Source organism: Spermophilus citellus (assembly GCF_964194105.1).
Source record: "Spermophilus citellus genome assembly, chromosome: 3".
Lineage (NCBI taxonomy): Eukaryota > Metazoa > Chordata > Mammalia > Rodentia > Sciuridae > Spermophilus > Spermophilus citellus.
Window position 1 is genome coordinate 76,633,690 of NC_138184.1, and position 16,124 is coordinate 76,649,813.

The 16,124-nt window shown below is 39.3% G+C and overlaps 1 protein-coding gene across 3 annotated transcripts in view; it reads right to left on the bottom strand.

Annotated features, from left to right (window-relative positions):
* The window catches only part of CORO1C (coronin 1C), an 84,029-nt gene that overhangs the window by 15,538 nt on the left and 52,367 nt on the right, over positions 1 to 16,124 (bottom strand). For all 3 annotated transcript variants that reach the window (XM_081286758.1, XM_081286756.1, XM_081286757.1), the window contains one exon: positions 10,187 to 10,309. In XM_081286758.1, coding sequence (XP_081142884.1) covers positions 10,187 to 10,309 — 123 coding nt within the window. The remainder of the gene's footprint in view (positions 1 to 10,186; positions 10,310 to 16,124) is intronic.

Genomic DNA, 16,124 nt, shown 5'->3' on the forward strand with positions numbered 1-16,124 from the left:
AGGAAAAGTATCAAAGTGGAAGGAATAAGAGACTAACAATGGAGCACTGTGGTTTTAAAGGTTAAGAAGCGGAAATATCCTCTAAGACGGGAAGGACCTAGTTATAAGTGAGTTGATAGCATTGAAAATTCTTGAAGAACAGATTAAATTAAATATTTAAGTTTGTGAAAAGGCTGAAGTTTAAAATAATTATCTTCTTATATATGAAGATTAAAATAAGTAATTCCTAAAAAAGATTTTAAGGAACTAGTTCATGAAAAACTTAGAACCTGCCAGTGAGAATCATAGTCAACAGTGGAACAACTGAGAAACATAATTTCCCCTTGTTGGGATTTTTAAGAATGAGATGAAAAACTGTTAGTTTTCCATTGCTTAGTAGAGTGCAGATGTGGATTAGATGAATGTTTAAGGTTCAACTCTTTTCTGTTGTCCTGCAAAAGATGAGAACAAAGTTTGCCATCCCGAACGGTGGGAAAAGATTCTAAGTTGAGTGATTCATTCATTATTATAGCTAAATTCTACTCAGGCTAAAATATAACCTCTTACGCAAATCATTGCAAAATAAACCTGCCTTCTGAGGGCCCAAGCCTAAATGTCACCTGATTGCTCCAGAACCCCCATCATTCAAATTTTACAGATGGCAGGTGTGAACAAACACAGAAAGCAAAAGCACAACCTACCTCTCCCTCACCCAGACCCCAGCCTTTCCTGCTGGGCAGATTTTAAACTATGCCCCTCTCACTCCTGGGAGACTGTGGGCGACTAACTGCTTCCCCTTCAGCATGACATTTGCTTTCATCCTGATTTTTTTTTTCTTTTAACCAGGGGTGCTCAACCACTGAGCCACATCCCAAGCCCTTTTTGTATTTTATTAGACACTGGGCTCACTGAGTTGCTTAGGATCTTGCTAAGTTGCAAAGGCTCGATCCTCCTGTCTCAGCCTCCCGAGCCAGTGGGATTCAGGGCATGCACCACCATGTCCAGCCTGACATGTTACTTTTATTCAAAGGTTTTATGAATAACCAAAGAGCTCCGAATTAAATTTGGCTACTCAAATTTTTGAATAAAATTTTGAACAGAACCAATAGAAAACAATGGCTATTGATATAATCAAAGCATAAAGTCAGCAGAGAAACAATTAGTAATTCAACAGGAAATGCATTTTTAATGTCCAATTTGACCCCGGTTTTGAAAGAGTGGTAATACCACCCACCACCTGCAGATGGCAGCCTAATCATGGACTGCTAGGAGTCTTTCAAAGACTGCAAAACCTCCTCTGCCCAGCTCTGACCTTTTCTAACTCCCTAATGAGGGCTGAAGTGATATGAGACTTTGGTTATCAGCATTTCCATCCTTAAATATGAGGGCAGAAACAGAGATCCTAACAGGGCTTTCTTTATCTTTTCCTTTCTCTAGTTTCTCCTTTATCCACCTCTTGCTTGAACTGAGGAAATTTTGATGAAGCAAAACACATGCATTTTTGAATGAAGAGACAGTGTTCTTTTATTAACTCACTTTCAGTCAATTTAATGGTCCCTCCTGGATTTCTGCATTTAATACAGGCAATAACCCACTGTACTACCTTGACTACATGTTCATGCAACACAGCTACTGAGGAGCCACTACAATGCAGGTCTGGTCCCAGGTGACTGAATATGGGCCCTACTTTAAGGGGAGTTAACAATCTAGCAGAAAACAGAAGGGTTTCATTGGACTGAAAAGTAAAGACAGCAAATACAAATGGTGTGACATAAAAGCTAGAGGACAGGCTCTGGAGCTGGGTGAGCCCTCGTTTAGGCACCGACTAGGACTGGGCGAACAACACAATTGTAACATCAGTCCTGCACCTGCTAGGGCTGCTGTGGGGATTAAAGGGCCAATAAAGCCTTTGGAACAGAGCCCAGTGCCCCAATAATGCTTCCCAAATGGAGGAGAGCATAGAGCACTAGCTAAGATGGGCTCAAGCCAAACTGACAGTGAGAATCCATTCTGCCACATTCCAGGGTTGTGACCTTGGTGACACTCACCTAACCTTTCTTGCTTTGTTTCCTCATCTATAGAAAATGGGATAATAATGAACTTGGCCCTCAGTGGGGTGGTTGAAGGACTAAGTTGGTAACGTGTATTTAACACATGGAGAATAATGCCCAGCCTAAGGCAGACACCCAGGAAGCCCTAGCTATTGTCATTCCTGTATTAGTCACCAGGAGACTGTACAGTGCAACCAAATCGTGCCAACTTTTGCATAAGCTGAGTGCTGAATGAAAATGCAAGTGTCACCAGTTAATTTCTTGCTAACCAAGCCTGGTCTACCCAGGGAGGTTCTCTGAGGAGACGACCCCTAAGAATGGAAAGGAGTTAAATAAAAGGAAATGAAAACAGGAAATCAAGTACCCAATTTCAAAATAAAACAGCACAGATGCATAAAACAATTTTCTAAAAAATGTGTGCAGCATCTGAACAATGTCTCAAAGAGGCTGGCTGAGGGACGGCAAGGAAGAGGCACTGGGTCAAAAGGTAATGCCACAGGCACAGGAACTGACAGCAGGAGGAGGAAGTGACTCGGACACTCTGGGAAACAAAATGGAAAGACAACAGAACCCTAGGGTCTGCTGGTAAATGCTGCTCTCCACCGGAGACTGTGGGAAGGAGCTCTGAGTCTGTCCACACTGGGCACTGACATCCCCTGGCTGAGGCCACAAGCCCTACTCACAGGCCAGCTGTAATGTGGCTCTCTAATCTTTTTAGGGTGGCCTGCTCCTTCCCGGTAATGGCCTACCAATTTAGACTGAAGGTCTGGCCTCCCGCAGCTCAGAGACAACAAAGATCAGAAATGACACTGGGTATAAGTTCAGTCTTCTCATAGGACACTGGCCTGGGTGTCAGAAGACCCCAGCTTCTATCAGACTGAGACACTGATTGGCCATGTTAGCATTAAAAGGGATTTCACTTCTGGGAGCCTCAATCTCCTTATTTGATACTGGGGACTACACCAGCTGTGCTTACGGAAGAGTTACTGGAGGGTCAAACGAACTAAACATTTAGTGTAACACTAGCCTAATGGAATACCACTAATAAGAAGGAGCACAGGCTTTGAAGCTAGAAAGATCAGGTTCTGGATATGTCCCTTCTCAGCTGCATGACCTTTGATAGAACTGCCATGTTCTGGGCCTGTGTTTCCTAAGTTATAAAACATCTCATATTCCTGCCTTAACTGTCCAATACAATGATTCAATACCATTATGCACATAAAACCTGAACACCACCTAGCAAAAGAAGAGTCTACTTTATGTTCATGATCAGTCTTCATGTGGTTGTTGTGTCCACTATGACCCCATATGTATTTTTAGGTTTGAACATCAAGATTTCTTGGAATGAGTATTGTCTTCCAATTAATTCAACACTGTACTCAACTAATGCTAATTTACATTCAAGATATCATACACGTGAAGGCTCTAATTAAGCATAAGGCAATTAGCACAGTGGGGACAGATCTGATCTCTGTCACCCACAGGCTTTTTTCCGCTCCCTGGCTATAGAATGGGACTCTAAAACCAATCAGCTTTCTCAACACCATGCTGTGTGTAAGAAAGAAAACAGATGCCCAGAGTGGGCATCTCAGCCTAGAGGGAGTGACAATGACTACCCCTTCCACTTCAAAAATACATAATGCTGTGTGTTTCTGGAATTTTCTAGTTGGACAACACATTACTATGACAATATTTTATTTTGTTTTGAAAAAAAAAAATATATATATATACATAATCAATCTCAAGGGTTTCCAGATGAAAAAGTGAATCAATCATTGAAAACCCATCTAGATTCTGGGGGAAAAACACTGCAGGCACATGTTGGGAACGACTGTGTCACTGGCATCATTTTCACACGTGAAACTCTGCACATGGCAAAAGGACAGCTCAGAACAGATCCAGCAAGAAAGAAGAGGAACATTAAGAAACTTGGGCTTTTCTCAAGTAGTAAAGTACAATTAGTTTAATGGTTTTATTTTTCAAACATAGCTCAAATTTAAAGCACACACAAAACATTTCCAGACACTACTTTCCTATTTTAATTACCCATCAGGGACTTGCTACTGGGCTAAGCACTATAGTCACTGCCATAAGGAGGGCCATTCCATCAAAGGGCCCTATTTTTTTTCAAAGTTAAGGGAAAATAAAGAAGACATAACCTTAAGAGACAGGAAGAGGCACACAGACTTGGTAGCAGCAGCAGAGCAGCACAAGCCCTGACAGAAAACACTCGCCCAGCAGCCCTATGGGGCCATGTGGAGGGCATGGGACACTTCCAGATGGACTCACAGCATGGACGTCAACACCGGATTTGGGGAAACCAACAACTGAGTGCTGGGTTCTAATTTTCCAAGGCTGTAACTTCTACAGGTAAATGGCCCAGATGCAATCTGCACAAAATGGAACTTTTAGAAAGCCCTGACCAATTGACGGCATAGCATTTATGTGGGTGATATACAACAGAAGCAAAAACAAGACAGAGAGTTTATTTTTGTCGATTTTGTAAGAGAATAAGAAAAACTTGGAAGAAAGGGAAAAGTGTCCATTTAAATTTAATAATTTGGGACCCTTCAGTACATGGAGAGAGAGCTCAAACTCATGGCTTGTAAAGATCTTTCCATCTCCCAGATTCTGAAAGAAACAATCATGCAACCCTGTTGTCTGAATCTGTCACTTTATGCATTTATGTTTGATTATTACCCTGGAGATAAGGGTAATCAACAATATTGACTAAACAAAACTTAGCTGCTCTTTGTATTGTTAAAAGTACTGTCATTTTCTTGGAGCTAAAATTTCTCCCATTAAAATACTTAGAGGCTAAAATCTCAAAAGCTCCATGCAAAGACGTTGTCAAAGAAAAATAATTCATAATCCAAAAATTTGAATAACTTAGGAGCAAAGTGTGGCTTCTGGCCAGGAACAGCGGAACACGCCTATAATCCCAGCTACTCAGGAGGCTAATACAAGGAGGGTCACAAATTTGAGGTCAGCCTCAGCATCTTGGCAAGAGTCTGTCTTAAAAAAAAAAAAGTACATAAAAACTAAACTGTGTCAATATAATTAATTTGCTTTGAGGGAAAAAATTGTGTTGAGGCTACTTAAAGAAGCCATCTTAAAAGATACCAAATATGTGTTAAAGGCAATCTTGCTGCCATGAATCCACTATAGGTACACATTAAAACTCATTATTAAAAAAAAATCATAAAAAAATCATTCATTTACAGCTTCCTTTTGATCTTAAATAGGCATTATTACTATATCTCCATTTTATACATAAGTCATCTGGGGCTGAGTGTTTAAGCAACCTGCCTGAGCCCAGAACTCCTAGTGTGTGGCTCTTCTTGGTACCCTTCATCAACTGGAATAAGACTGTGTTACACTATCTACCATCTATCTGTAGCTTGTGAACTACTATCAACAGCCTACACTTAGGAAACTCCTGAGAGTTTTTCTATTAAAAAAAAAAAAAAAGGTGTCATAGGAAACCATTTGATCTATTGTACAGTGTTCTTTTACCTGTAGGAGAGCAAAGTGGAAAATTAGGTATTAAGAAACAGGTAGAGGGCTGGGGATGTGGCTCAAGCGGTAGCGCACTCTCCTGGCATGCGTGTGGCCCGGGTTCGATCCTCAGCACCACATACAAAGAAAGATGTTGTGTACGCCGAGAACAAAAAAATAAATATTAAAAAATTCTCTCCCTCTCTCTCTCTCTCTCTTAAAAAAAAAAAAGAAAGAAACAGGTAGAACAGGAGATCAAACATTTCTTTAAAATTTCATTTCAGTTGATCAGTTTTAAAGGCTTCAATTACCCCAATAACTACATATGATTTGGGAGTCATTAGTCATTAAAGAATGCTGTAAATATCAGTTCCATATTAAAGGGTTTAAAATTTTTTGGAAGATTTATCCCAAAGCATTTTTTAATGTACAGAATGTTCACTCCAGCAACACGGATAAAGGGGCAACATGAGAGGATTCTGGGAAGACGCTGGTCTCAATGGCAGTAGGATTTTCAGATTTTCCAAGTCTCTCCATGAAAACACAGAACAGATACCAAAATTTGGTGCAAACCCAAAACACAAGTGTGTGGAGGCAAATCACCAACAGCCATGTGATCTGCCTGCTATCAGCCTTGGGTGTGCAGAGGGACCACCAGTGGGGCACTGGAAACTGGGAGGGGTCTTGTCCTTTCCAACAGCAGTGACCACAGGAGCCCTCAATAAAAAAGTCTGAAGGATACTCTAGACACAGGATTCCTGAAACTGACCAGATGTCCTTCCAGGACAAACACCACGTACACTAAGGAGAAGCCCAGGGAAAGGATCAAATTAGAGCAGGCAGCATTCACAGGAGCAAAAGAAATGAGAAAGGCCAAAGAAAAACAATCCAGAAAAATCTTAGAAAAGCAAGCTGCCATGTTTATGAACACTATCTGAAGATATGCTGTGAAGTTAGGACAACTATCTCAGCCAACTCGGAAAAGGTTGGGAAAGTTCACACAAAGATAAATTCTTAAAATCATACAAAAATAAGAAGAAAAAATAAAACTGAACCACAAAATGACTTTTAAAGAATTAAGGACAGGATAACATCCTTGCAGATAATAAAAGCATGCTAAACAAACACATTCAATAAAAAGAGATAACTATTTATTTCAAAATGAGATAAAACACATGAAGAAAACAATTTAAGACATGAAAAATTAATCAGAACTTAAAACTCAACAAATCAAGAAAAAATTAGGAATTAAAGTAAAATCACTTTTAGAAATGAAGATTAGCCAAGAAAGAACATGAGAACAAACACACCTAACAGATAATGAACCTTAAAGAAATAAAAAGTAGCCCTCTCCCCTGGCTGTCCAAGATGCTGAAAGGAAAGAAGGCCAAGGGGAAGAAGGTGGCCCTGCCTGGGGTTGGGGGGTGGGGGGTTTGAAGAAGCAGGCCAAGAAGGCGGCAAATCCCCTGCTTGAGCAAAGGTCTATGAATTCTACACTGGATAAGACATCAGCCCAAAAGGGACCTTGGCATTTTGAAAATTGTCCCTACTATATCTGGCTGCAGTGGCAAAGGACTATTCTCCCATCAACAACTGAAAGTGCCTCTTGTGACTCACCAGTTCACCCAGGTCTTAGTCTGCCTAAAAGTTACCCAGTGCTTAAGGTGGCCCTCAGCTGTGGATGAGAGACAAAGTAAGAGAAGAAACAGAGACCTGGCCCCGGGCTAGGGCTATGTTTGTTGAGAAGAAAGCTGCCTGCAAAAAGGACCACCTGTCCTTGAGGGATTCATAGTGTCACTCTCCTTGGTGGAGAGCAAGGCTCAGCTAGTAGTGCCTATACACAATGTGGGTCCCATTGAACTGGTTATCTTCCTGCCCACCCTGTGTCATAAGAAGGGTATCTCCCAACTACACCATCAAGAGGAAGGCCTCACAGGTACCTGCGATCTTCAGTAAGGCCTGGGCCATTGTTGCCTTCATGCAAGTCAATTTGGAAGAAAAAGGAGCACTGGCTAAGCCTGTGGAAATTATTAGGACCAATTACATGGAAGACTTGAGGTCCATCATCACTGGCAGGGGCGGGGCAAGGGATGTTCCTGATCCAAACTTTGCTAGGAAAGGCAAAGGCTACAGAACTTGCCACCAACCTGGGTTAAATGAACACAACATAAAAATAACGTTCTCCAGAAAATAAATAAAAGATAAAAATAAAAAATTAACTAAATAAGTAACCCCCACAAAAGTCTAAAAGAAGTGAAGAAAAAAAAATTTAGAGAGAAACTGACAAATCCATGAGTCCAAATGAAGAATATTTAAGAAAAAAAAAAAAAAAAAAAACACACACACACACACACAAAACCACAACACTAACTGGTCACCTTCTGAGAATGACAGAACAAATTGTTATCTTAAAAACTAGGTAAATTAAAGGAGATAATCAAGCATTTCTCTTACCAGTTAAAAACTAAAAATAAAATGAAAAAATTGAATATCACTATTTTGTGACCCCCCTGATGGATTACTGCATTAAACACCAACAGCCATACAAATCAAAAAGAATGAAAACTACACATCATGTGCTTCCTGGTGGAAGAACCTAACACTAACCCAAGAGACTGAATGTGCATCTGACCACATTTCAGGATCCAGCTGTCAAACTGCAGGAAATTCAGACAGAAGAATATGGTGCAAGATACCATGTAATCTGCAAAATCCAGACAGCTGAACAGCATGGGTCAAAGGTCAGAGTTCTTCCCTACAATATGCCGTAAGGAAAAGGGTGGAGGAGGAACCTATAGATTAAGATAAAGACTTAAGACTACATATCAAGTTTTTTTTTTTTTTTTTTTTTTTTTTAGAGAGAGTGAGAGAGGGAGAGAGAATTTTTAATATTTATTTCTTAGTTCTCGGCGGACACAACATCTTTGTTGGTATGTGGTGCTGAGGATCGAACCCGGGCCGCACGCATGCCAGGCAAGCGCGCTACCGCCTGAGCCACATCCCCAGCCCACATATCAAGTTTTTTAAACTGGCAAGGCTAATTTACAGTGCTTTGGCATCAGTTCTAAATGATGTTCTTTTTCCTTAGCAAAATACAGCTGAAGCCATTAAAATGATGAGCTTAAGCAAGGCATATCAAACAGAAAAATTCTTTTTAACAGCAGCATATTTCTTTAATGTGCTTTAGCTGCCAAAATAATATCACAGGAGGAATCATCCTCAGCCAAAAGCCCACAAGGAAAAGTAGGCAGATGTTTAAAAAACAGTTCAGGAATTGATTTGTTTATGCAAAATAATTTTAATTAATGAAGCATTCCAAACAATGTTTCAGTCTACAAATAACAGAGGAAAACATAGTAGTGTGGCTCTTTGAGTTCGTCACCTGACACTTGTTGATACCCCTTACAAATTAGTGATTGAGCTTCATTTATGTCAAGGGCAGCCGTGCTCCCTCTCATACTTACGTCTAAACTTTTCAACATATTTTGGGTATTGAAAACTGATCCAAGCCTATCATCATATTTAATCAAGAACAGGAAGGTTTTCGTTAAACAGTACCCTTGAGACAGGCATAGAGGTACACGCCCACAGTCCCAGCTATTGGGGGGGCTCAGGCAAAAGGACTGCTTGACCCCAGAAGTTCTGGGCCAGCCTGGACAACACAGTAAGAACCTGCCTCAACAAAACAAAATCCCCAAGTCTGGCTTCATATATAACCTAGTTTGGGAATCTAAATGAAGGAATGTAAATACCTTTTAAGGTTTTTTTTTTTTTTTGCCTATTTGTGTATCTTCATGAAAAAGACTTATTTAAAGTGGGTCCACTGCACAGAAAACACCTTCCTTCTGACATCAGCTTGGAAAAAGCACTTACTAAAATTCTTACTATCTCTCAATACCTGTTACATATCCCATTTTATCTGCATAACCTTGGCATCTTACTGCACTGTAACCCACAAGTTTGTGCAAGCAAGTTTTTTTTTTTTTGCGGGGGGCGGGGGCGGGCGGTGTCATAGAGTCAAAAGGCATTCACAGAATCTTTTTTTTTTTTTAAGAGAGAAAGAGAGAGAATTTTTTAATATTTATTTTTTTTAGTTTTCGGCAGACACAACATCTTTGTTTGTATGTGGTGCTGAGGATAGAACCCGGGCCGAACGCATGCCAGGAGAGTGCGCTACTACTTGAGCCACATCCCCAGCCCAGCATTCACAGAATCTTTATAAAATCATTTTACTGGGGCTGAGGTTGTGGCTCAGTGGCAGAGCACTTGTCTAGCATTCAATCCTCAGTACCACATACAAATAAATAAAAAATAAAGGTACATCAACAACTAAAAAATATTTTTGAAAAAGTTATTTTACTGTTCACAAAATTTTCCTGTAGTCAGATGTCAACTGTCAATAATCTTATATACATATACATTCAAATACACACACACACACACACACACACACACACCAAAAAATAATTAAATAAATAGAATACAATCTGTTGATGTAAGGGCCTGTAAAAGGCTTATCTGTAGTTAAGTTTTAATGTAGCTAAATCCTTGTATAATCCAATGGATAGTCAAAACTGCTATGATTTTCTGTCTACACACACACACACACACACACACACACTTGAATGTAATGGTCAAACACCACACTGGGAGCTTACCATCACTGTGCAGTCCTCTGAACCACTGGCAATAACCTGATCGTTGTGCGGGCACCAGTCTATATCCAGCACTGGTCCTGTGTGACCACACACAGTAGGGTAGGATTTGTCAATTCGACCAGTCTGAAAGAAGAGAAAAACAAACCTTTTGTATAACATCAATACCACAGAGCTTTTATGTTTTCTCAGGCCTATTTCTTCTTTATTATTTCTACCCAAAACTCTCGGCTGCTTACTTGTGAGGACATTCACATGCATCAATGCCAACTAGTGAGATAGGTTAGCTTTCACTTGTAGTAACAGCTACTACCAAGTACATTCATCAAATTACAAGAATTAAAATTTCTAGAAACAAAAAGATTTTATATTTTGTATCCAAAAAAGGATTTTATTTGCACTCATAAACATAGCACAGAGAATTTATAAGTCTTTTTTGCCAAAATATAATTCTAGAAAAGCCAAACTGTAAATTATAGATGTTTCTACTGGAGGGGGCAAGAAAACCCCTTGGTATTACTTAAAATGTGAAATATAACTCTTAATATAAAAGGATAATATCTTTGAATATACAAATTAACAATTCTAGAATTTATTGGCATCATTAAAGTAAAACATTTTTTGAACCTTTAGCTGATTTTGTGTGTGTGTGTGTGTGTGTGTGTGTGTGTATTCTATTTAGTAGAACTAGGGACTGAACCTAGGACTCTGCACATGTTAAGAAAGCACTTTTCAACTAAGCTAGATTCCTAGCCCTTTTATTTTATTTTGAGGCAGGATCTTGCTAAGTTACCCAGACTGGACTTGAATTTATAATCCTCCTGCCTCAACCTCCCAGATAACAGGTATTCTAGATGTGTGCCACCACACCCAGCTTAAAGGGCATATATTTTAACGTCTCCATCTCTGTCTCCAATAGAAATACCAACCAGACAGTCTAACTAGATCTCACCCATTTTCCTGTTCCATGTCTCGTTAAGAATATTTAATGTTGATTGTAGTCACCACTATTTTCTCATTTTACACATTTGAATCTAACAAGCCAACCAGTCTTATTAGACCAATTTGGTGTCTACCAAGACAACTGCTGTTATGACAGGTGTAGAAAAGCTCTATCTGTTTTTCAACAGGTTAGCACCATGCCATGCTGGGGCTGCATGGGCTCTAAGAGCAGGTGCACAGAAGGAATGGCTGCACTGTGTAACTGAACCCATTTGCTGTTGCTGCTCTCTTGTTATAGCAAACTGTCAACACTGGGGCAGGCTTCTTGACGAATTTTCAAGCTCAGTAAACTCTATGACTTCTTCAACTTAACTCAACTGTGGTAATTTCCAGAGAAGCAATGTGCTAAAGTGCCAAACCACATGCTCTGGAGTGAGACAGACATGGTTTCAAATCCAGGCTCTACAGCTTAAATAGTGGCTGACCTTAAGCAAGTCAAATAATCTCTCTTGGTTCCAGTTCATCAACTGTAAAACAGATACTTAACTCCCAGGATTATGGTGAGGATTAAATGAGAGAACATGTTTAGGTAAATGATAGCTCAGTGTTACAATTATCAGTGTAAAATATGTAAAAAATTTAATTATAGTACCTGGACTATAATAAAAACTCAATAAAAAACTATCACTGATTATTAGCTCTTCTAGCACAGTATTTATATTACTTCATCATAAGAATTAATGAATGTGTATTATTTATGAACTTTTATGAGCCAGATACTGTGCTGAGTTCTGGAGGTACAGAGCTGAACAGGGAAGCCCTGTCCTAGCTGAGCATGGAGTCCAACTGGAAAGACATTTAAATTGCCAGTTACAGTGCAGCACAAGACCTGGTCCATGCAGACAGACCTAGGGAAAAAGAAACACAGGATATTCAACTAGGCTTGTGGGAGGGAGTAGTGTCACAGTCTTTGGAAGGTTTTCAGCTGAGAAGGGCAATTTCTAAGCTGAGACTTAAAGATGGCCCTCTCCACAGACCTAAGGCCTAGGTTTCTTCACCTCTTCCTCCTTTCCCTTGCAAAATTCACTGAACTCAGGGGCTTGGGGTGTAGCTCAGGGGCAGAGCACCTGTCTAGCATACTCAGTCCCCAACCAGCATCAACACCACCACCAGAAAAAGAGGAAATATCAATGAACATCATATTATATAAAATCCAAGTGTTGGGGGCTGGGATTGTGGCTCAGTAATAGAGTGCTCGCCTAGCTAGTGCGAGGCCTGGGGTTCTATCCTCAGCACCACATAAAATTAAAATAAAGATATTGTGTTCAACTACAACTAAAAAATAATTTTTTTTAAAAAACCCAAGTGTTATAAAAAGGGTCATTTGTAGGCAGCAAAGCAGAAAGAGCCGAGAACCAGCCTGCCCAGGCTAGGATCACATCTCCACTATTTCTAGCTGTGAGTTTTTTGGCCAACTTACTCCAACTCTCAAGCTCAGTTTCTCAGCTGTAATACCAGTATTTTTTTTTTTAAAGAGAGAGTGAGAGAGTGAGAGAGGAGAAAGAGAGAGAGAGAGAGAGAGAGAGAGAGAGAGAGAGAGAGAGAGAGAGAATTTTTAATATTTATTTCTTAGTTTTTGGCGGACACAACATCTTTGTTGGTATGTGGTGCTGAGGATCGAACCCGGGCCCCACGCATGCCAGACGAGCGCGCTACCGCCTGAGCCACATTCCCAGCCCCACCAGTATGTTAATAATTCATTCTTTAAGAGTTGATGGGAAAACTGAATAAGACAATCAAGGTAAAGAATTTGCTACTATTCCACCACTTGAAGTGTTCAACAGATGCTATTCAAAATTTAACAAATACTGGAATTCACTCTACCACACTTCAGATCATGTCTTTCCTTAAAGCAATAGCAAATAAGCACCTAAGCCGGGTGGCTTTATCAGTTTCTCTTACTGCATAACCATAAAAACCATACGAGATGGTTAGTTCACTTGCATCCTTAGCAATGTTCCACGCTCAAGCTGGTGGCGGTGTGCATAGTGTTCATTCTAGTGTATATAATGATTATCTTAAGTACAGGAATCATCATTCATTGAATGTGTGATATTTCATAATTTTAAACATTCTAGACAAGAAGGGCTGAGTGATGTCTGAATAACTGTGGACAAACTTCTGAAAGGTATGACAAAAACAAAGAAATAGAGAAGTATGTCGGAAATGCTAAGAAGTTCCCAACTTCAAGAAAGTAAACCAGGAAAAAGGACTGGGATACTAAAACAACAGTGAGGGGGGAGAAACTGGTCAATATGGTAAACACAAGTAGAGAACTATATAAAACAGCAGTGATAATGACAAAGTGCAGAACAACAAGAGTAAGTAAAGTAGAAAGGCATGTGTTCCCAGTCAACAGGTTTCAGGGCCCTTCTCTAAAGAAAAGCAGGAAAACTGACTAGTTGACATGACTGGAAGTCATACAACCATGTTAAAATTAAGGGCAAACACTAAAAGGAAAAAGAACATGTAACTTCCAAAATGTATGCAGGAGGAGGGGCAGGGGAGATGTCAGGAATAAAAGAACCTTTTTGATCCTACAAAGATGAAATAAAAGGAAAAAAGGAGAAACAAGCATGAACACTAGAAAGCACACAGTAAGATGATGGAAACAAAACCAACTCTAAATCATGATGTGGTAAATGCAAATAGGCTAAACTCACTAGCTAAACCACAAGGGCTCTGAGATCAGATCAAATCCAGCTACAGGACACAGACACACTCAGCACTGGGGATGTGATGGCACTTTGCCTAGCATGCTTAGCTGGGTTCCATCTCCAGCACACATTTTAAAAAATAATGACACTTGCTAGGCTTGGTGGTGCATGCCTGTAATCCCAGCAGCTTGGGAGACTGAGACAGGAGGATCTCAAGTTCAAAGCCAGCCTCAGCAACGAGGCACTGAGCAACTCAGTGAGACCCTGTCTCTAAAAATAAAATACCAAAAAGGGCTGGGGATATGGCTCCATGACTAAGTGCCCCTGAGTTTTATTCCTGGTACCAAAAAATAATAATAATGACACCAACAAGTAACTAAAGGGAAGGAACACATAAAAAAATCCACCAAGAGACTAAATTAATAACAACACACACAAAAAAACACTAATATATTATGACCTTGTAGCCAATATTTTAAAATACACATTTTTTTCCAAGCAAACATAAAACATTATCTTTTTTTAAGTGATCAATTATGAGACCACAAAGCAAATTTCAAAAAGTACCAAGGAGTCAGTATCATGGAAAGTATGTTTGGAGTACAATGTAAAACAATTATAAACTAATAGGAAGGTATTAACAAAAAATCTCCAATAGCTGGGCTCTGTGGCACACACCTGTCATCCCAGCAGCTCAGAAGGCTGAGGCAGGAGGATTCTGAGTTCAAAGCCAGCCTCAGCAACAGCAAGGCACTTAGCAACTCAGTGAGACCCTGTCTCTAAATAAAATACAAAACAGGGCTGGGGATGTGGCTCAGTGGTTGAATGCTCCTGAGTTCAATCCCTATTACCCACCCCTCAAAAATAAAGAAAAAAAAAAAGTCTCCAATACACTAGGAAAAAAATATAAATTCACTAGTTCACAGTTTAAAAAAAATCATAACGGATAACAAAAAAAAGTTAAAACTGAATAATATGATATATCAAAATACATGGAATTCAGCTAACACAGATCCCCATAAAAGTTTTATAGTCCTTAATGCAAATTTTAGAAAAGATTGAAAATTAATGAACTAAGCATCTAACATGAGAAGTTAGAAAATGAACAGAGTACACTCAAAAAATGTAAAATTATAAAATAAATTGACAGGAGAGAAAATAAAAAAAGAACCAATTAAATTGAATAAATTAGGGGGGGGGGGAGGAGCAAATACCAGGAACTTTAAAAGGGACAAAACTCATATACATGGTAGAAGTATGAATAAGGAATAACATTTGATAAGAAATCTGAAAACTCTATGAAACAGGCTGAGGAAGGAAAATTGCAAGTTCAAAGCCAGCCTCAGCAACTTACCAAGACTGTCTTTTAATAAAAGATTAAAAAATGTGAGTCAGTGGTTAAGCACCCCTAGGTTAAATTCCAATGCCAAAAATAAATAAAACCTCCATGAGACAATCAGGAAAATGTAACTTACTTAAGATTAAAAACCTTGAATATCGTAAAAGAATGAGAGATGTAACTCCACCCATCACCTACCCTCATCAATCAATCACCAAATACCAAAACCAAAATAGGCCCAGGTGGTTTTATAAGAGAGATCATCTCAAACTTTTCCAGGGAACAGAAAAAGGAATTCCACTGAACTCATTACATAAGGTCTGTGTCACAAAGGCTAATGTGAGTTTTTCTCAAAAAAATAAGCAAATTAGCAATAAGCAATGTGAAAAGACTAGTTATAAACCAGGATAAGATATACGTAGTACATATACCCAACAAATGAACAGTCAATCTTAACAAAGAATGGCCAGATATGAGCCAAAAACTCACAGGGAAGAAACCCAAAAACAGATATAAGAAAAGAGATCTGATCTTTCTTGTAATTAGAGAGCTGCAAATTAAAATAATGAAGTAGTATTTTACATGTATAAAATCTGGCAAAAATGTAAAAGTCTAAATGTGAGTGCTAGCAAAAATGTCAGGAAAAAGAGACTCTCATACCCACTCACAGGACAGTGTGCAGTTAACAATGTATTTGGCAAATGATGTGGCAACAGGCAGAAGTGACAAGCAGCCCAGCAATACCACTGCTAGGTGGCCTAGGTGAGAGAAATGTCCCCATGATTTCCACAAAAGTATTGTTGCAGGACTGTTGGAAACAGTGGCAAAGAAGAAGCAATTTCACTGACTCTCAGTATGGGAATAAATACTTAAAGTTTCACACACAGAAATAAATGTCACATGTAATAATACAAAAATATGGACATATTTGAGGAAATTACTA